At 36.7% G+C, this 21,852-nt stretch overlaps 1 protein-coding gene across 4 annotated transcripts in view; it reads left to right on the top strand.

Annotated features, from left to right (window-relative positions):
• MTMR1 (myotubularin related protein 1) overlaps positions 1-21,852 on the top strand; it is a 39,967-nt gene that overhangs the window by 2,136 nt on the left and 15,979 nt on the right. For 2 of the 4 annotated variants that reach the window (XM_030449369.1, XM_030449368.1), the window contains exons 2-15: positions 765-870; positions 3,431-3,454; positions 5,573-5,623; positions 6,928-7,003; positions 7,846-7,940; positions 8,163-8,270; positions 8,670-8,771; positions 9,499-9,582; positions 10,198-10,347; positions 11,635-11,823; positions 12,371-12,556; positions 15,625-15,831; positions 16,669-16,761; positions 21,379-21,492. In XM_030449369.1, coding sequence (XP_030305229.1) covers positions 6,958-7,003; positions 7,846-7,940; positions 8,163-8,270; positions 8,670-8,771; positions 9,499-9,582; positions 10,198-10,347; positions 11,635-11,823; positions 12,371-12,556; positions 15,625-15,831; positions 16,669-16,761; positions 21,379-21,492 — 1,374 coding nt within the window. In that variant the 5' untranslated portion in view covers positions 765-870; positions 3,431-3,454; positions 5,573-5,623; positions 6,928-6,957. The remainder of the gene's footprint in view (positions 1-764; positions 871-3,430; positions 3,455-5,572; positions 5,624-6,927; positions 7,004-7,845; positions 7,941-8,162; positions 8,271-8,669; positions 8,772-9,498; positions 9,583-10,197; positions 10,348-11,634; positions 11,824-12,370; positions 12,557-15,624; positions 15,832-16,668; positions 16,762-21,378; positions 21,493-21,852) is intronic. The other 2 variants (XM_030449370.1, XM_030449371.1) reach the window with 2 other exon arrangements.

Here is a 21,852-nt window from a genome sequence, read left to right as displayed (position 1 = left end):
ACTTCCCCTATATTATTCCCCTATATTATTCTCAGTTTCTCATTGAATTCTGGAGTGTTTTGAAGCAGCTCAAGCTGGCAGCAAACTCATTCCTTCTCACTCTCAATATTATTGTATTTATAAGCAGCAGCATCTGGGATTTAGTGCAGTTCAGCTGCTCAGGTGCTTTGTCTTTAGGGTTTTTATAAACCCAGAGTTCTTTCCTGTGGCATGGGAATGCCTGTCCTGAAGATTATTCAAAGATTATTTTATGAATAGGAAAAATACAGCTAAATAGAGGTTATCTTTCAGAAACCATGTATTTTCTACATTTAATACTAATATGGAATACAATAGTAGCACAGTTTTAATTTTAAATACTAGCACAGAGTTATTTAATATTGAGCATTTACTGAATAATCAGGAAACAATAATAAGGAAAGTGTGAAGAGCTTCCTGTTAGTTGATTAAATTAATTCCAAAATGAACTTTAAGAAAAAAATGTGTGAATTATGAAAAAAATTACACTGAATACGGAAACAGAGACTTTTATAAATTCCTAGGTCAGCAAACCTTGCTTCCAACCTACTGGCAGCTTTACACCTCTAATAATAGCTAGTAAAATTCTGTTCTCTAATTTGATCACCTGCCCACAAAACAAATTAATTTTTCTTATGTTAGTGATGATTTATGGTCTTGGTTTCTATGTGTATTCAGTTGCTATGCTGTTCTCAGTATACATTTCAGATTATTGCTAAATAATTTTAAATAATTCTGTTTTGTAGCCCAACTGGATCCCACGTGGAATGGTGCAAACAGCTGATAGCTGCAACCATTTCTAGTCAGATTTCAGGGTCTGTCCCATCAGAAGGTGTGTCCAGAGACTACAGGGTAAGTGATTTGAAGAATGCAATGATTTGTTTAAAATGAAAAAGTGTCAATGATCAGAAAGGTCTTTGCTACCTTGATTAACAGGTGGCAAGTCCTTAGAACTCAAACATTCCAAGATGCCTCTGAGTCTTTTGAATCTGCTTTGTGTTTAGAAGACTGGCCTTGAAGTCTACAGTATAAAAATAGAGAAGAGAGGTGAAAGGAAAATTAAAAATCAATGTTTTGAATAAAATGCCAAAAATGAGTTGTCTTTCTGATTACTACACAAAAAAAACTGTAAGCAAATGAATAGTTACAAGCTGAAATTGTTTCTACTGTGTGTCATTCAGAGCACAGAATTGAGGCCTCCAGTTTTCACAGAAAATTAACGTGTGTGCCTTTGCTTCTGCACAGTGAACATAAATGTTTATAATTTTTCATGGAGGTTTCTCCAGAGAATGAGAAATTACCATCAAACAAACAAAAACATTTCAGCTTTTTCATTCCCTCTTAGCAGAATTTTTGTCATAAAGCAATGATGGCACTTGAACTACTTGATAGGTTCCCTGTACTTTTTACCCCTATTCTTTTCTGCTTCTTTGTAGTTTCTTTCCTGCAGCCAGCCAACTGAACTGACAAGAGTGGAGCACATGGTTTTCTTTCTCTTGAAAACTGATAAAAGTTACCTGTGTTTCAAGGCTGCTGTGTTTCTAGATCTTTTTTCTTCCTAGGTTTGAAACACTTTCATGGGCTTCATGCAAAACGACCAAATTAAGATTTTTTTTGTTTGTTTGTTTTAACTAGATTTTAAATTATTTTCTGATATGCTATGGTTACAAAGTTTTTTGTCCAGAAAGGGTGTATTTTATGTTCTCTGACAGCAAATAGGAGTCAGACCAAGCATGAAGATAAATCTCCCAAATGTTTTTGACTGTCATCTACTTAAAAATTCACCTCACAGAGTTTCACAGTATTGGCACAGTCAGCAGCTTATAGTCATGAAAATGTGGAGCTCTTCCATCCTACGACAGCTGAATTGCAGATGTCTGACTTCAGGTCAAGGCTAACATCTTTGATAAAACATTGTGGGAAACCTTGCATTACAGCTGTCTGTGTTGTATTTGCCCTCTAGATCAAGGACTTCAGCTTAGTAAAATGTGACTGTGTGGCATTCAGTTTGTCTCTGAGTTAGAATGCATTCCTTTGGAATAAAGAGCATTTTAAAATTCTGAATAACATCCTTCTTTATACCGAGCTCACCTAGGATATTATTTAAGAGGAATAAGTCTTTTAAGGCCTTAATAAAATTCTACTTCATTCTCTTTTTTTATAAATGAAAGAAAAAAATTTAAGGATGGTGGCATTCAGAAGTTTTGTGTGTAAGTTGTGTTTGGCATCTTTGCATTGCTATGATTTGAAATCCCATATTTGTTTATAACATCATGGAATTTTTTATCCTAGAATATCTTTAGCCCAGTATCTTGCCAAAGTATCTGTGCTTTAGGAGAGGGTTTTGTTTGCACTTCTGCAGGAGTTCAGTGGGGTGATTATTTACTCAGTCAGTACCTCTAAGAGGCTGGTTTTATTCATTATTACTATGAAACTCCCATGTAAAAAGACAATGCCCATTTAGAACTTGGTTTTCCTTTGAGGCATTTTTGATGCATGCTGATCAATTTTCTGGGTGTTTGTTAGCTTTGGCTACCCCAAGTTTTGCTGCATTTAGGGACTGTCTTACAGCAGCTCAGAAACTTCAGGTAGGGCAAGATGTGTGTGTTTGCTTCTGGAACTGGTCAGGCATTTCTCTTGGGTTCTGCTGGATTCTCCAGGAGCTCCCAGATTTATTTTTGCTTTCATTTTTATTTTTTTTTAAGTTTCAATCAAAATATTTATCAATTCTTGTATCTATGGAGTTACTCTATGTAACTTATTTTACCAGAATGAAATTTAGGGAAGAGAGGAATCAAATGAAAACTGGGGGGCTGCAAATCATCAAAACTGGAGAGCACTGAGCAAGCTCTTGCTTGCTAAACCTTACAGAAACGTGGTCTCACTCTTGAGTTTTAACTCAGCTGTGTATGCCTTCCTTGATATACTCTCTGCCTGAAGAGTGTTTCTGAATGAGTGGTTTATATAAATGAAAATCACTTAGAATATAATAGCTGAACATCCTGTGCACAATAAGTAGGGAGGAGTTGCTGCTACCCTTGTTTTGCCATCTGAACCTAAAAGATCTGGTGGTTTTACTTCATGGCTGTTATTGCAGGCTTATTGTCTTCCACCTAGAAGGATTACCAGGCTCTTTCTTCTCTTTTCACAACAGCACGTTGTAACTGGATAAAAGGGTGATTAGGAATGAATGTTTCAAAAGAACTTGGCATTTGTTTCATCACTAAAATGAAGTGCCTGGGTTTGTTTTTAGAGCTGCTAGATCTGCATAGTTTTGTGTTCTTTCAAGATCCATCTATAATTAAAATGTTTGGAAGTAGAGTCCTGAAAATCTGATGAAGTAAACTGTAGTATCTTTAACAAATCAAAGTTGTCTGTTTTGTTGGATAACGTTTTATATTTTAACTAACAGGTGTACAGGAGGCCTGTTAAACGGGTAAGATGACTTTTGGCTAGCAGTAAAACAGCCTCCTACCTGTTTGTCTCTTGTGCTGTGTGAGATCTTGGTGTGTTCTTCTTGACTTCATTAATGGTTGTTATGAACCACTCAGACCATTTTGCTATGCAGTGCAACAGCTTCTTTGCCATAGAAATGCTTTATATACATTACAATGTTTTTGTCAGCAATAAAAGTCAGTGTGTAAGAGAGCAGTATTTTGAAATGATGTTCTGAATGTGCAATACTAACTTCAGTTTTATTACATTAATTTTGTGGAAATGGATGCTTGCCACTGAGGCTCACATGCTTCAGACTGCAGAGTGCTGTATTAGCAGCTCTGGTGTGTTATCTACACTAAAGAATATTAGTGGTAAAAGCATTATGTCTTTGTCTGTCCTATTTAAATAAGATACCAACTCATGCTTGCCTTTCTACATGTTTTACCTTAATTGTTACCACCCTGCAGTGGGTTTGAGAGCTAGGTTTGATGTTAGACACCAGTGCAATGACCTGCATATTTTTAATTGTAATTTTGAGAGTAGGTCTTTGCCATTATTCACTGGAGATATAAAAAGGGCATGCCTTGTTTTCTTGTCCCTCTCTCATAGTAACGTTTATGGAGTGAGAAACGATCTGGACAGTGTTCTGACATTGTTCATGAAATGTGTCTAACAGTTTTATTCAAACAAAGACCTCTTGTTCAATCTCAAACCAAGAGATGAAGGCTGAATGATTTCTTTTTCTTCTCCATTGTTTACATATTTGGAAACGATGTGTTTAGTCCAATTATAGAGTTGATATTTTTTTCTTTAAATGGATTTCTTGAAATAATTGCTCTGGGTTGAGTAACAAAAATTTCTTGCTTTCATTCAGTTTTTCAGAGTTCTTTGTAAGGGTTTTGGTCTTTGATCTGCTGTGCTTGTTTCTCTGTCATTTATTTAAAATCTTTTGATGTATTTGCTGGTTGTCCTTCTTGTTTTCTTCTAGAGGTCACAATATTTACTCTGTTTTCATTTCAGAAAGAACGTATTTGTGGTCTGAAATTTAAGTAATTTCAGATTTTAACAGAATTCCACCATAAATATTAGAAGTCCTTTAATTAATTATGATTTGCAGAGTTCAAATAATCTGAAGATAACTGAAGACCTTCCTTCATGGTTTTCCTTTTTGAGGGTTCTGTAGAAATACTGTAAAAAAAAAAAAGACTTTAGCAAACATATTTAAATTACAGCCTATCAAGTAAGAAGTTCTTTGCATGGGAACTGGGAATAATAGACTGCCACAAACACAACTTCTCTCCAGTTTATAAAGAAAGAAGATGGAAGAAAACTTTTGGCTGAACTTATCAAAACAATTACTTCATATGACCCTGTGATATTTGTGCTTCTCTCTGGAGTGCCCAGGGACCCTATGTTTATTAAATAAATTTAATTTATATTCAGTATTTGCTGTCAATACGATGAAAAATAAATTAACATAAAATTTGCATGTTTAGCTGTGAAGGAGTAATTTTAGGTTCTGTAAAGTTACTTTAGGTTTTCCAGCAACAATACAGAAATTGCTGGAAAAATATCTGAAACCATAAAACTGAAAGTTCAGTTACAACATGTTTTACACAGTAAAGCTTTTTTTAAAATTGTCTAGATAATTCTATTTGATGTTGACCTATTTTTTCCTTGAAAGATTGCATGAGTTCTCCCCTAATGCTACCATTGCAAGCTGTACTGTTTCTTCTATTGATAAGCATGTGGTGTACTTTGAATTCATTTTCTTCACTCTAAGGTTATTTGTCTTAAAAAGACAGTACATACTTTTATGTTCTTATCTACCAGCTCTGACTCTTGTGAAAAAGGGAGTAAATTTACTCATTTTATGTTGTGCCAAAAACATTAAAAGGATAATTCTAATAGCTTGGATTCAACTCGATGGAAAGCAGCTGGTGCCAGGAGTGGAAGGTTTTGAGCAGCTAAACTGGAAGTAAAGTGTGTGCTGTCTTTTTAAGGAAAGAATAAAAAAAAAGGGGGGAAGCAGAGAAGATTCTGTCCTTTCACCTGTTGTCTGCATGTTTTTTCCTGTTACCTTTTGCTTGCCTTGCTGCTGCCTCATGCAATGCAGGAGATTCAGGATGGACACAATGGCTATCATTCTGAAGCAGAACCTGATCAGGTGGCAAGTTTTACTCATCTCTCATTCATTACCTGTCTAGCGAGTTACTATATATTACAACTTGTACAGTACATAAAAATCTTGTATTTCTCATGGAAGAGAAGGTGTAGAAAGCATTCAGTGTTTTAACTGGTTGCATGCTAGGTAGGGTTTTGGGGTTTTTTTTGTAGTCTAAAATGTGATAGTGCATGTAAGCATTGGCTAATTATCTGTACACCATCTATTGTGATTAGATGCTGAAGATAAAAGTCTATTAGTTCCCAAGAAAATCTAAAGCCAATTTGAATATCTTTGGAAGTTACTGATTAATGAGATCATGGGGTGAGTTTGTTTGGAGGCAGGCAGATCCTACCAGTTATTTTTATGTGGCTCAGGACTGTAGTAATACCAGGGAAGAATATTTATTTACTGTAACATAGTCTGTTATATTTTAATTCTCAGTTCAGGATGAAACAAATAAAAACCTTAATAACTCATGGAGTTGACCTGAGAGAGATCACGTTCTCATATGGTCCTTACAGGTCCTGTGAACCCTTTTATTTTTAATTAAAATCCTTAGTACATTATAAATCATGGCTGACAATGAAGGACCCGAAGGATTGATCTTGTATCAAGTGGGAATGAAGCCATTTACCTAAATGAAAAGTTATGGAACTGTCTAATTGTTCTTCTCTGTTTCATTATTACTTCATTCTTAATCTGACCTCCTGGATCCAAAACTCCTATAATGGATCTTTTCCATAACCTGTGGCACCCTCAGTAGGTTATTGATTGAAGTAGAGCATCATGGGGTGTGTGTGACTTCTTGCTGTCAAAAATACAAAGTTAAAATGTGAAATTAGTAAAGCTGTTTTCATATCTCATTCTCTCATGAAAATACTGAAATACAAAATAAAAAACATTAAGGAAAAAATTAATATTAGCTCTAAAATTTTCTCCAGTAGATCAAATACCCCAAATAACACCTGCAGTTAGCAAAAGACCAACAAATTATTAATTAAGAATTTGGGCTGCTTTTTCTGTTCATATTTTTGTATGCTCTATGTAACTAGCATCTGAATCCAATTGTTGCATAAATGCTTTATTACTAATAAGCTGCTAACATGTCTGTCTGATATTGATAATACCAAGTTCTGTGTTTGTTTCTTTTTTGCTGTGGTGCTGCTTAATGCAGCTGTGCCCTGTAAAAAAAGACACACTTCTTGTGTTCCAGTAATCTGGTAGGAAAAGCACTTTGCATCAAAATGTATGGGGGTAGCACAGATGGAAAGTGAGATTTACTCCTGGTTTTGGGTTTCTGCCAGGCACTGCGGGATGGAAACAAACTAGCACAGATGGAAGAGGCTCCACTTGTTCCTGGAGAATCAATCAAAGTTATTGGTGAGCTGCTATTGAGTATGACACTGAGTACTATTGAATCACTGTTTATTTAAAAACAGAATCTTATTTCCTGTTGACTTTTGTTATTTTAATGTAAGATTAGATTAGCTGCTTTGATGTAGACTTTATTTTCTTTGTCTTTTAAATCCAAATGTCAGAAGGAGAAATCAGTTCCAGAGGATGACTTGCTTCATATAGATAAATACTATTTTTTTTAGGGTTAGTTTTTTCCTTATAGGTGCATGAGATGTATTTCCACCTTGGGACTTGAAGGATATGTCATAGATTTTAAAGCTTCAAAATTGTGATAGTAAAGAGGGTGAAGTTATGAAAAATTTACATTCCAGTTCTTACTGAGATTTATTTCATTTTGGCCTGAGACAGCAAGCTCTGTATTAGTCTTATATTTCTTGGCTAGAAAGGAACAGTAGCTCTTTCAAATAAAATTGAAACTGAAGATAGGGGCTTAGGACTGAATTACAGCTGTGTACACACAATAATTGTTCTTGTGGATGCTCTTTCTGTGGGTTCTTTACACTCCAGGGCAGGGGCCAGAGCCACACACAGGTAAGGATACCCAGCAGGGTGCTTTGCTACCTGCCAGCCCATTGCTCAGTGGCTGCTGAGCAGCAGTGGGACTGAGGAATTGGATGGTTTTCATTGCTGAGATAAAGACAGCTCTTTCAGTCCTGGTAGCATCTGAAGAGTAGGCTTCCCTGTAAAGGCCAAGCATCAAAATCTGATGGAACTGCAAAAATCTTGCTGTTTTTAAGTGGAAATAGGTTTTTATGGAACATATGTCTATAATAGTAAACCAAAGCTTTAATTGGTCTGTTTTCCAGCTAAAGATGTTATGTATATCTGTCCATTTATGGGAGCAGTCAGTGGAACACTAACAGTGACAGACTTCAGAATGTACATCAAAAGTGTTGAAAGGGTAAGACCTTGCTGTCTATCTGCATGCTCTTTGAGGTGGGAAGGTTGCTGAAGTAGATCTCAGAAAGGGGCAAATTTGTTATAAGTGAAGTCTGATGTTCTACAGCAGTATATTTATCAGGAGTTATATCTGCTACTGAAATATACACGAATAATACTCATTTATATTCCTTCTAATATAAAAAAATTAATTTGTTTAATTTGTTTTATATACAAATTTCAGGATCCACCTTTTGTTGTTGATGTTCCCCTTGGAGTCATAAGTAGAGTTGAAAAAATTGGAGTACAAAGCCATGGAGACAACTCATGTGGTATAGAAATAGTTTGCAAGGTATGGCATGGGAGAGTTTTATTCATATGAAAGTATTTTCATTTCATTTTTAAGTAAGAGGAATCCACATGCACATGTGCTGTTTGATCAGTTCCTTGTATTTGAACTCTGCTTCATTTAAAGAATGTATTTCAATTCCTCTGTGATACTTGTATACCTCAACACTCTGCCTTTTGTGTTATGAGTTAACTCAAAGGAAAAAGGGCTGTTTTAATGACATTTACCAACTCTAATGACTGTGCTAGTCATCTGATACCAACACTTAAAGAATTTTATTCTACTTTGTGTTAGAGAATGTCAGTGACTTAGTGTTCCATGTGTGCCTTCCTTGAATTAAATTACTTATAACTGCTTTTTAAATTTATTGTAGAGTAAAATAGTGTCACTTACTTTTGGCAGGACATGAGAAATCTGCGTCTGGCTTATAAACAGGAAGAGCAGAACAGATTGGAGATTTTTGAGAACCTTGTAACACGTGCATTTCCTGTTTCTAATGGGCTGGTAAGTCTTAAGATGTAGTAAAGGCTGTCACTGGCTCTCCTCTTTTTGCTAAGTGTGGGTGAAAAAATTGAAGGGCTGTATAACATGGAAATGTATATTCATTAACTTTATTACAGAGCAGTCAGGCTGTTCTGACCCTATTTCCTCTTTGCATTAAATGGTAAAATAATATGCTGTGTCCTGCTCTTGGTGCAGATAGTCAGTTTGTACAGAACCCTTGAGATCTAGATTTGCATAATGTTGCTGATGAGAAGTATGTATGTATGTATTGAGTCTTATTTTCTGCAGTAGATAATTCAGTCTAAATGACTAATTCAGTCTAAATTTAGACTAATTCAGTCTAAAAATTCTATCTGAAACAACAAATAGGTACAATTAGTCCTGTTATTATTGGTTAGCTGCAGAATACTTTTTCATATGCTTGTATTGGTGAGGAATTGGTTGGGATGTAGGAGACTGATTTCCCCATCCTGGCTTTCCCATTGATGTGTTGTCTGATCTTCAACTCTCTGACAGTTTCCTGTCTTGATTTTATTAATGTCCTTGAAGGAGGAAACTGCCTCTCATTTTTTTTCTAGCACAGGGTTGCCCAGTCTTGAGTGAAGGCTTTGTCTGCTGTTAAAGGTTTTAGAACTGTTATATTGGATATATTAGAAGGTTCACTGTTTTGGAGACTGTTGTGCATGGAGCCCCTCAGATGATAATTCATGCCTTTGCTTTTCTTCAGCCTCTCTTTGCATTCAGCTATAAAGAAAAATTTGCTGTTAATGGCTGGAAAGTGTATGATCCAATGGCAGAGTATAAGAGGCAGGTAAGTTATATTAACACTTGTTATATTATTTTTTTCTCCATCTCCCCCATAGCCACTTACAGAAGAAAAAAATATTCAAGAATTTTCAGGTTTAGCTACACACAGATTGTCTGGATCTCCTGTGTAGACACTAAAGTGCAAGGGGCCTGACTTTGCACCTGCTGAAGTAGAGAGATAACAGTTGCTGAATTCTTGAACAAATTGTTCTTATCATTCATTCTTGGGTCTGCATTTTCTAAGTGATTTCTCAGTTACACAGGCTTTATAATCTGGTTTTGGATAAGCAGCATTAAACAGAAAAGTAACCATAGTCTTTCCTTGTAAATCTACAGTTTCCTAATTGCAGAAGTATTTTTACTTCCCAATAAGGTCACTTTTTACCTGAGTGTGCATTTTATTCAAATGGTTATTTTGCTTATCAGTTTTAAAGATAGTGAATAGGATGGACTTTCAGTGTTCTGTTTGTAACTTAAAGTTTGTAACTGATTTGAAAGAAAAATGTGGGCATGCTTTTTTTTTAAAGAAGTACATAGCATATAAAAAGTTTCATTGCATAAAACTCAGGTGTGTAAAGGTCTGACCTGAAAAATCCAAAAATGTTTTGCTTTCATACAGGGCTTGCCCAATGAGAGTTGGAAAATATCCAAAATTAACAGCACCTATGAGCTTTGTGATACATATCCTGCTACTCTTGTTGTGCCAACCAGTGTCAAGGATGACGATCTCTCAAAAGTGGCAGCATTTAGAGCAAAAGGCAGAGTTCCAGTAAGTGAAACTTTTACAAGTTTTACAATAAGTGCTCTACAAATTTGTAGCACATAGAAAATTATCAAAGTTCTTTTAGGCTTTTTGTAAAATAACAGTGGGCCAGCTTCCTTCCTGAAAGGAGGGGACAAAGAAGGAGGAATTGGGCTTGATGGGCTTAGAACTGAAGAGGGCAACTCAAAAGTGAGTCTGACTGCCTGGTTATTGTGCTGTGTAATAAATTTTTGTTTGGAGTGAACACTTCTGAGCTTCAATGTTACCTGATATTCATTCACATCCTGTGTTCTGTTTTGGTGTGGAATGTGTTACAAGCCAAGCAGTATTTTTGAGAACAGAGAAGTTTTGCAGGTAGCATAAGAACCCCTTTAAATGTCAGATGGTGGTGAGAGTTTTCATGCCATAAATCTGCTTAGGAAGGTAGTGTAGAGATTCATAGACTTCCCATGGAAGCAGGTTTTTTTCCTCCACTGTTCTTTTTCTCCTAATCAGTAAGGTGCAGGGGGGTTTAAGTTTTTTACTAGTTTAGTTTTTATTAGAAATTAAAGCTAAGATGTTTAGATGTACTGTGTCCAGTTCTGGGCCCCTCAGTTTAGGAAGGAGATTGAGGTCCTGGAGCAGGTCCAAAGGAGGCAACTGGGCTGGTGAAGGGACTCGAGCACAGACCCTATGAGGAGAGGCTGAGGGAGCTGGGGGTGTTCAGCCTGGAGAAGAGGAGGCTCAGGGGAGACCTCATCACTCTCTCCAACTCCCTGAAAGGAGGTTGGAGCCAGGGGGGGTTGGGCTCTTTTCCCAGGCAACTCTCAGCAAGACAAGAGGGCAGGGTCTCAAGTTGTGCCAGGGGAGGTTTAGGTTGGAGATTCGAAAGAATTTCTTTCTGGAGAGGGTGATCAGGCATTGGAATGGGCTGCCCAGGGAAGGAGTGGATTCTCCGTGTCTGGAGATATTTCCAAAGAGCCTGGATGTGGCACTGAGTGCCATGGGCTGGGAACTGCAGCAGGAGTGGATCAAGAGTTGGACTTGATGATCTCTGAGGTCCCTTCCAATCCAGCCAGTTCTATGATTCTATGATTCTATAATTCTAGGTTTAGAGTTACTGTATTTCAAGCTCAGCTTTGGGATGAGCTGGTGTGATCTCAGTGTGATTTTTCATCAGCTTGTCCTTAAATCTGAGTTTGTTGATTTTCCAGGAAATAATGCCACGTAGGAGGTGTGTGGTTGTCTAATTGTGCTGTGGCCTGCTGCTTTTATAGTAGTGTAGTAAACTGAAATAATTCTCTTGTATTCCAGGTGTTATCCTGGATTCATCCTGAGAGCCAAGCAACAATAACACGATGCAGTCAGCCATCAGTAGGCCCCAATGACAAACGTTGCAAAGAAGATGAAAAATATTTACAGACAATAATGGATGCTAATGCTCAGTCACATAAACTTATCATTTTTGATGCCAGACAGAATAGTGTTGCAGACACAAACAAGGTAGGTTGTCCTAACAAGGTTGGTGTCCTAACTAGCATCAGTATCCCAGAATCCCAGCATATTAGGGGTTTGGAAGGGACCTCGTGGTTTTATGTTTATTTAAAGCTTGAAGATTGAGTAAGAGATGAGGATGAGGAGAACTTGATGTTGAAAAGAGATTAAAAAAGGTCTCTAAAGAGGGCATGGGAAGGAAGGCAAGCTGCTTGCAGCAATTTTTGAAAGGTCAGCAGGAACTGAAGGCAGCATGAAGACAGAGCTCCACTGTGATGCAGTGAAGCCCACAGAAGAGTAAAGGTTTCAGTAGTAAAAAGAGGAAGGTCTATGGATGTATTATCAAACATTGCCTATTACAAATAGAATTTCTTTCACCTAAAAAAAATACCCCTAGTGCTACGTAGAAAAGCAAAAGCAAAAGACATGGTTTTATTAGTGCTAAAATAATTAGTTTCTCTGAGACAATCCTGAAACCTGACCAAAATAACTCAGTCTTACACTGAAGTGCTGTACATGTTCTTTTTTTGTCTGTTTTTACTTTTTTGAATGACAGGCAAAGGGTGGAGGATATGAAAGTGAAAGTGCCTACCCAAATGCAGAGCTGGTCTTTCTGGAAATTCATAATATACACGTGATGAGAGAATCCCTACGGAAGCTGAAGGAAATAGTTTATCCTACTATTGATGAGACTCGGTGGTTATCAAATGTGGACTCCACACATTGGCTGGAATATATCAGGGTAAAATAACTTTGATGTGAAAAAGAATTTTTTTTTAAACTAGGATTTTAACTTACATTTCTGAAAATATTAATAAAATAATGTCTAGATTTAAGCATGTTGTTTTGATCAGGATGACCTTGAAAGAATGCTGAATTTTATAATGGTGGCTTAGAACACAACATTTTAAGCATTCCATAATAACTTTGTTTTTGGAGCTTTATGTATTGGTAGATAATGAGTTAATTCCTGATAGCACAGTATTTAGTGTTGGACAGTGTTTTATTTTCTTGAGAGGGAATGCTTGTGAGCAGTCCAGGGTTATTCCTGCTTTTTGGAAGAATGCCCTGGGAACTTCAGATGATATTTGAACAGCTGCCAAAAGGACTTCAGTGTAAATTCTGCTGTCTTTCTCATCTTTCCCTCCTTCAGTGCAATGTTAGTGTTCATGTGTCAGCCACCTCCATGTTCATGGGCTGTTTACAGTCAGTGCTCTGCTGGGTTATAACCTGCTCTATTATTTAACATAATAGTAAAATAGATCACTGCCATCTTCAGTTTTACACTCTGCTTCACTAAACTCTGAAATGCTTTTATAATAGATTATTTTGCTACCAGACTCACTCCCCCTGCTTAGAATTCATATGGATGGAGTGGAATTTACTTTGTTTGCAGCTGGCTTAAATGTTGCTCAGCAAAACATGTTTTGGGTTGTTCATTAGTTCTTCTGTTCTGTTAACCAGCACTTGCTATCTGCTGCAGGAAAACCAGTAGAGGGAGCAAACACTTAAATTAGGAATTAAACAAATGTCACGATCTTTTGGGAACAGTTTGATTTTCTTGTTCTCTTGAAGAGGGACTATTCCAGCCAGCTCTGGGACTATGAGTATCTAGAAACCTTTTCTTAGCACCCTGGCCTTAAATACAGTAGTCTGGTTTTAAAAGGGAAGTTGTTTGGTCCAGTGGTCCATTGACCTTTCACTGACATTGATTTCAGTGGGGTTCCTGGGCTTAGACAGTGTCAGGAGGGGACCTTGGTATCACTGCTGCACAGATGAGATTAGCACAGAATTAAAAATTTATTTTAAGTTACTTTAAAGGGTTGATGCATATGTAACATTCTTCATGAAGCTGTCCTTATGTGATACATCATGTTAGAGTATTGACAGCTCAAACTGCAACCTGGTTTCTTAAAAGCTGCTATTGCTGTGTTAACACAGTGTTGATGCTATCTCCCTGTGCTTCTGTCCAAGAACCACAGGCCTTCCTTGCCTATCAGATTTGGCTTTTAGTAGCAATTAACAAATCTACAGCTTTACTCTAAGGCATCTTTTGTTTTCCGGGCTCTGACCAGTGTGACTTGCCCAGTTTAATGCAATCAGTTACTGGAAATTCACCTCTCTGGCACTTGGCCTCCACATCACTTTGAAGATGGTCCAGAAGTGTCTGGGGAGGCACCAGCAATGTTCTCTGCACGTGGTAACAAGAGGAGTGGAATTACTTGCTGCTTTTTTGCACACCCTGGGTGTTTTCTCATGACCTTCAGGGTATTTTTCTGTATTTCAGGGCAGATCTTGTGCTATTAATTATTTCTAAACCAAAGCAAAGCCAATTCAAACCAATTCATTAGGACCCCTAACTGAAATACTGTGATGGCTGATGTGTTTTCAAACCTCTGTAAAGAAAAACAGTAGTTTGTGGAGGAAGCTGTTAATTTTTCTAGAGGCTCTTGTCCAAAGTAGAATAAAATGCTTCAGCTACTCCACAGCTAATTTACTGAATTAATAGTAACTCTCCCATTCTCTGCTTATTGCCTGTATCTGTTCTGTCCTTTTATTTTCAGCTTTACTCCTTCAGAGGCATCTGTGTTCTCTTTAGGACAACTAAGGGCAAACCTTTGTATACCTTTATGTTATATAGATCAGTTTTCTGGTTTTATTGAAAACCAAACTTTTTAAATATTTGCAGTTTTTTAGTGCAGCTGGTGATGGGCCATTGACTACTTCAGACCACAAACTTTGTTCCCCCAGACAGGCTTTTGTATTGTTTCCTGGTATTTCCACCCTAGGATCCTTCAGTTTTACTATAAAAGATACAATCGATGAAAGACAAAATCAATTCAGAATGTCTGTAAAGCAGGATTCTTGTAATGGTGTTGAAGACTTGTCTTGGACACAGCTTCTTCAGGGGAAGCTGGCTTTCCTGCTTCCCAGAAGATGTTTTGACATGCCTGGGGAGGGAAAAATGCAAGTATTTAGCAAGATTCCATTTTCTGATTTTGGAATGCAGTGTAGGAATATCTCCTGTGATCCTGTTCTAGTGGGGTTTTTTTTTTTCCACATATTTTTCAGTGCCACGATTTGTTGTGTTACAGAGTCAAAGCTTCACAGGAGAAAGATGATTCAAGTTTTTAGAAAAGCTACAGTGACATAAGAGAACAAGAGAGGCTTTTTATTGGTGTGGAGAAATATAACAAGTTCATACAGGTGATCTCAGTCCTGTGCCCTGTCTATCCATTGCTCTCCAGTGTGGTTCTGAATCTGCTCTGTGTTTGAATACCCTGTGCACCCACAAATCAGCACAGGCTCTCAGCCAGGGGTGTCTGAGTTTGTTTGGGTTGTGTTTTGATTAAGCTGCATGGTTTTGTCCCTTTCTCTAAAATTAGTAGTTGAGAACTGAAAGCTGAGGAGGAAAGTGTGATTGATTATTCTGAAAGTGAACTTTGAAAACATTGAACTTCAGCCTTTTCAGTAGGTTACAGTCTTGGTGTCTTTTCATCATGATACAGAATTCTGGATTTAATATAGAAAAGGTATTTCCAGCTTCTTTTGCTATGTGATATAGTAATTGAAATCTAGTAAGAACTCTCTCCTGGAGAACAGAGTGTACACAGGTTTTGTACTTGTAGGAATATGCATGTCATCATTTGGGGTTTTCTAATTTAAAGCACAGTCTTCCAGATAATGATAATTAATCCAAAATTTTGAATTACATTAAGCTAAATATATCAAATTATAACCTTTTTATTTGTGGAGTTTTGGTTAGTATTTAATATGCTTGTTTTTCTTTTTTATTTTTGTTTCTTTAAGATGCTTCTTGCCGGAGCAGTAAGAATTGCAGATAAAATTGAATCTGGTAAAACCTCAGTAGTGGTACATTGCAGTGATGGCTGGGATAGAACTGCACAGCTTACTGCACTTGCTATGCTTATGCTGGACAGCTATTACAGAACTATTAAAGGCTTTGAAGTTCTTATAGAGAAAGAATGGATAAGTTTTGGGCACCGATTCGCAATGGTAAGCTGAAAGATTTCCTGTCAGTTTGTCAGCATTTTATTTTCAGTACATGTTTTCTCACAGAACTCTTCTGCATTTTGACTGCTGTTTCTGATGTCATTTTAATGGGGTGAGTGTGTCAGAGAACTGTGGCCTGTTCATTTTTAACAGGAAATCTGTGAAAGGTATAATGTAAAGTAAATAAGGATTAAGTGGCTTGAACATAATAGTTAAAAAAAAAACCCCACATGGCTTTTTATGAGGAAGAGGGATTGTAACAAATGGGTTCATCTTTAACAATCTTATGAATGGAGGAACAAGGAAAACAATTAAGGTGCCTAGAAGGTAAAATTTCTGCAACCATTACTCTGATTTAAGGTTGAGGTGTTTATTTAACACATGGGCTAGTGGGGAATTAGGTCATAAATAATTATGGCATTTTGTGGGCTCTGACTAAGGTGGTTTAGGCAAAAGGAAGTGTAGTTATGGCTGGTGGATATGCAAGAAACATTTTTTTCAGTGCAGTTTTGGTAAATACCTAGCAGTGTGACCCATTGGCAGAAATAAACATCTGTGCAGTGAAAGGTGGGGAAAGAGCTGACACAGTTAAACTCTATTTAATAAATAAATAAACTCTATTTATCAAATGCCTTTCTTGTTCTTCTCAACAGCAAAGGCTTGTCCATAAGTGAATATTGGGATATATTTTTAGTAGTTGAACAGTACAGGTCATCCTTATGGAAGATTTGTTTGTCTTCTTTCTCTTTGGACCATATTTAAGAGTTACTCAGCTTTGAAGTGTTGGGGTGGTATTGTGAATAAACCAGACTGAAATGAAAAGTTTGTTTTGACTTTCAGCGAGTAGGACATGGAGATGATGATCATGCTGATGCAGACAGATCCCCCATTTTCCTTCAGTTCATTGACTGCGTTTGGCAAATGACAAAGCAGGTAAAGATACTTAAAAGTATATTCAAATGAGGTATTAGTCTTTATCTTGGAAACATCATTCATGTAGGAGAACATATTCTTTGCTGAGCAGCAGCATGTTTCCCTGAAGTTGGTCAGGCTTTGGCAGCACTGTGCACATGTTGGGAAAAATCTTTGCTTCTTGTGAGATACAATGAGCCAGAGTAGAAGTGTGGACTGGAAACCAAACTATCAGGAATCCTTTCTGTTATAAATAGCTTTCAGATGATTCTCTCATGACATAAATGAGGGTTATTGATGAGATAAATTATTTGCATTGCATCTTCACTGCTGGAGTAACTATTCACATGGATTTATATTGTCCTTAAGAAACAGAAAAAAATCCACTCATTGTGAACTGAGGGGGGAGGAGAGGGTTCTATGCATGCCTCAGATGTGAAAGCTCTGTTAATGTTGGCACCATTATGCACAAAGGGCAACATGGCCAGCACACAAGCCTCTTCTCTGGTAAATTCTCTTCCAGCACTGCTTTTACTTCTGGATCAGGGAGGATGTTGGAAATTACAGTGATATTTAAGATTCAAAGTACTAAAATTCTCAATTTTTTCTTGAATGTGTTAAGTCATAGTACAGATTTAACCTTCACTTTTCTTATTTGTATCTCCATGAGTACAAACAAAAGATTTTTCTGAGCTTTTATATTGCTGTTTCTTTATGGATTACTGACATAGGTTGTCCATGGGAAAGCTTTATTTCCAAGAAAATGAGAAGAGTCCCTTTTTTCTTTTCCTTTTTTTTTTCCCTTTAGTTTTCTATGTAGCATATGATTTCTTTGAAGATAATGAAGGTGACAGTCTTGTTCTATGTGTTGCTGGCACTCCCACATCTCTTACCTTAGCCTCCTTGTTCTGAACATGCTTCTAAAACACTTCCATCAGAGTTTCCAAAACTTGTATTCAAAAAAGCCATCTGTAGTGCTTTATGAAAGTTCCCTGCTGTAATACTGGGCCCTTGCCTAGAGTCCTGTGAAGACTTTATCTTTCTGTGTGTCTCTATTTAAGCATCAATATGTGGTTTAGCATGGCTGGAGAAAAATGAACAATTCAGCCCCTCTTACAGAAGGAAGCTGATAACAATAGCAAAGAGAAGTTCTTAACACCTGGAACAAAAGACCTCTGGGGAGATCCTCAAATGAGAGCAGCCTCTTCTATTTTTGTGATCTCCCTTGCTGCCTCCTATTTCTTACTATAAACAGTTTAAAAAAAAAAAAAAAAAAAGGGTGTGTGTATAATTTGTGAAACATTTTGCCAGTACCACATCTGCTCAAAACCTGGATCCAGAAACTGTTCTGAAATTCATAAACAGCAGTGGCATTGAAAAATCATTGATGGTTCAGCAGGAAAAAATGGAAAATTTCACTCTTAGTTCTTGCCCCCTTTTATTTTTTAGTTGACTTCAGCACCTAGAGAGTAGATGTGAAGGCTGTGACTACCTTGGCATGGACCTATGAAAACCAGGATTCTGTTTTATCCTGGAGCAGATCACTTGCACATAAAACAGCTCTAGTTTCGTGCTTTAGAATCCATGCTAAACATATGTGAAATGTTCCAAAGCTCAAATAAGTGTTGATGACTGCAGGAGGGTGTAAGGGCTTGGGTCTGGGCATATGCTCAAAGCAAAGCAAATTTTCTCTTTTGGGTTCTGAGAATTACATTCTTAAAATATTCATCTTAATACAGTGAGAGAATCTCTCATTTCCCACTAACATAGAAATTTCTGGGTAGCTTCAGAAGACAACTGTAACTTAATCTTTGACAGCTTTATATTTTCCCTTTTTTTTTATTTTTATGGTCTGTAAAACACACATTAAGAGAAGTACATTGATACCAGATTTTAATAAAAAACATATGGTGAAGTGCTTTCCCTCTGTTAGGAAATTCTGGTGATTTTGAATAGCATATGTCAAACTGGAAAAGCTACATTTGATCTGTTGCAATACTGATGCCATTAAAAATGAAACAAAACCATAAAATTAGTGTGTAGCATTGCAGCTCAAGTAGTAATTTTCTACTTTTCATGCCCAGTAACCAACAAAGGAGAAAAGGTGTATTTAAAAGTTGCATTTTGTTTGGGTGTTATGTGTGCCAGGGGTGTATTTTTCACTGGTTTCTGCAGCATCCCTCTAACAGTATCTGGCATTTGGTTAACCTGATCCAGTCCAGGTCCACAATCCTAAGAACTGTTCCACAAAGTGTTTCAACTTTTAAGTGTAGCTGCAGTGCAGAAGTTTATTTTGCATGTCTGTGGCTCAGATGCCATTTGGCATCATCAGACTTCTTAAACAAAAGATTTCTATTTTCAAATACCTCCCTTACAAAAAAAAAAAACCAACAAACCCATGATAACTCCAGCAGCATCAAGTGGGAGATTTTAATGACCCATGCGTTCTCTCACAATTAGTGGGTTTGACAAGAAGTAAATTTTCATTTGGGAATTTTTCCACCTGAATCTTCAAACAGACACTAATGGGCTTGGAACTACAGAAGAAAGCATTTTTAGGTCAGTGGTTTTTCAGCAGTGGTAATAGAAGCTTTGCAGTCTTGATACATCAGCTCCAACAGTACAACTCTTGTATCCAAAGAGAGGGTTTCAATAAAGTGCTATCACTTATTAATAAATTAGTTGGGAGTGCAACCACTGATGTATGGAATTTTGAGTATGCTTCAGTGGATTGGAATAGCAGCTGTGTCAGCATCCATCTGATTAGTATGGACCCATCACAACACAGAACCCTAATGTGACAAGGCTCATTAAGTGCTTTCAGTTAAAGACAGTCCCGTTAGGAGAGGCTTTGTCTTCAAAGATATTTCCAAATATCATTCTGATCCTTTGCAAATTGTTTTTGCTCTCTCTGTCTGATTGCAGGGGGCTGAGGTCTGAGACACACTGTATTTCCTCCTGACTTAGCTCAGCACACAGCTGACCTTTCTGCCCATGTTTTTTGAAAATCATAACTGTTGTGGTCTTGTATTTGAGTTTTGGCATGATTTCCTGGAGAGAAGGAAGCCCTGTTAACTTTCGAAGATGCCTAAAGAAGAGATAATTTTGATAAAGTAAAATTATTGTGTTTTTTGACAACAAACAGCTAGGGGATTGAACCCAGTGATTTGAGAGAGATGCTCCAGTGTGAGAACTTTGCAGTGTCCAACATGTTTGGGATATCTTGGCTTGAGAAGCCTTGGAAAGAGAGTGGGTTTGCAAATTTTGCTTCAAATCAATCCTCTTTTAGAAGAACTTTCCTTAAAATTTAGGTATTTCTGGGTTTAATACAGGCAGATCCATTATGTGCTATTCAACTCTTCACTTTCAACATGAATAAACATTTGCCCTTCATAAATCACAGATGACATTGAAGAGGGATTTCTGGATCAGCTTGTTCCTCCACAGTCCCAATTGCTGTGTTATTCCTCCTAGCTATACTTGTAATCTTTTTTTTTAATTTTATTTAAAGTAGCTCTTGAGTCACTCATGCCAAGGTGTTCAGTATTCTTCAGTGGCACGTAACAGAAACCAGTCCACTGCTTCCCTCAGATCTGAAATACTGACTTGAGATTTCTCTGTGTAGCAGGAAATCCTTTGTTATGAGGCTGTAAATTTGCATTTTACACTTCTGCAAAGATTGATTCTTTTAGTAGGAATGAAAAACTTTTTTCATTTGTCCTCAAAATCAGTCTCTTAGAACATTTTCTTTGATGGGAGTAAGAGAAATGCAACTTCCTTTTTCTTCTCTGAAATGTTTACTGTTCTATGGCTGTGTTTGAGACACAGTTGTCATATGTAATCCTATCCTAAAATCTGATTAAGGAGGAGCTTTTCCATTTGCAATTATTTCTTTATGATTTTTTAAAGCACTAGGGAATAAGACATATATTTTTTAATTTTGTGTGTTTTCAAATTGCTTCGTGTTTCCTAGAAGGTATCAGTAACTTCTACATGTGAAAAAATACCTTGTGGTCCCTTCATTTCAGATGTACAGGATGTTCCAATATAAAAGTAGAGGGATTAAAAGCATGTTGCACATAGCTGGTGGGAAACTCAAGGGGTGAAATGGAGAATTTACAACTTATTTGGGTAGAAAGTAAAAGGAACATTCTAAATATGTGGAGTTCATAGGTGGAATAGTCTTTATTGTCCAGTTCATTGCATGTTAGAAATAGGATGTAAAACTCTTAAATGTCATCATGTTTCTTTTATTAAAAAAAAATATATTCCTTTTTGTCCTGTAATAAGAGAAATAAAGTGGATGTTGAAGACAGCTTGAGGTGGGCTAGAGCAGAACAGTGTTAGAGCTCCTTAAAATGCTTTGTGGCACCAGTTTCACATCAGCTAAGGTTTCTATGTTTGTATTCTGGTGTACTTACATAAAGAATATAAGGTTTGTCTCTGAAGAGCATTTATAAAGTGTGTTGGTGAAATCTATTATTGCAATGGGAGCTCCTGGAATTGATGTTTTTTCTTGAAAATAATCACTAAATATGAAAAAAAAAACCTTACCTGAATTTTTTTATGTCTGAGTTTCTTCCTTTCTCCGTGGCTTAAAATAAAGTGTGAAGTAATTTTACCAATTTTTCATTTCAGTTTCCTGCAGCCTTTGAATTTAATGAGTTATTTTTGATCACCATTCTGGATCACCTTTACAGTTGTCTCTTTGGGACTTTCTTATGCAACTGTGAAAAAGAGAGATTAAAAGAGGTAAATAATCAGCATAAAGCATATTCTTAACTTGTTGATTTTATAGGAAAAAGCTTAGAATACAAGACCTAAGAACACCTGAGCTTTTTTTTTTTGGGGGGTACAGTTGTCACATAACCTTAAATGACAATGAAGACATAAAGTATTGTGGTATGAGAAATCCATACTGTGTGTCCTGCTGTTAGTTTTCTGTTTGTTCATGAGTTTGAGAGTTTAAAGTCCAATTTCATATATTTCTAAGCAACATGTGCAATTTTAAATAATCATTATCAAATTATATTTGATATTGATATATTTGATCAATGATTAGATAATCATTATCAAATTATATTAGCATTTATTTTGCTGTTTCTTAGGGAA

This window comes from Calypte anna, chromosome 4 (assembly GCF_003957555.1).
Source record: "Calypte anna isolate BGI_N300 chromosome 4, bCalAnn1_v1.p, whole genome shotgun sequence".
Lineage (NCBI taxonomy): Eukaryota > Metazoa > Chordata > Aves > Apodiformes > Trochilidae > Calypte > Calypte anna.
Note: the sequence above shows the minus strand (reverse complement) of the source record. Positions and strands in the feature narration are given on the sequence as shown.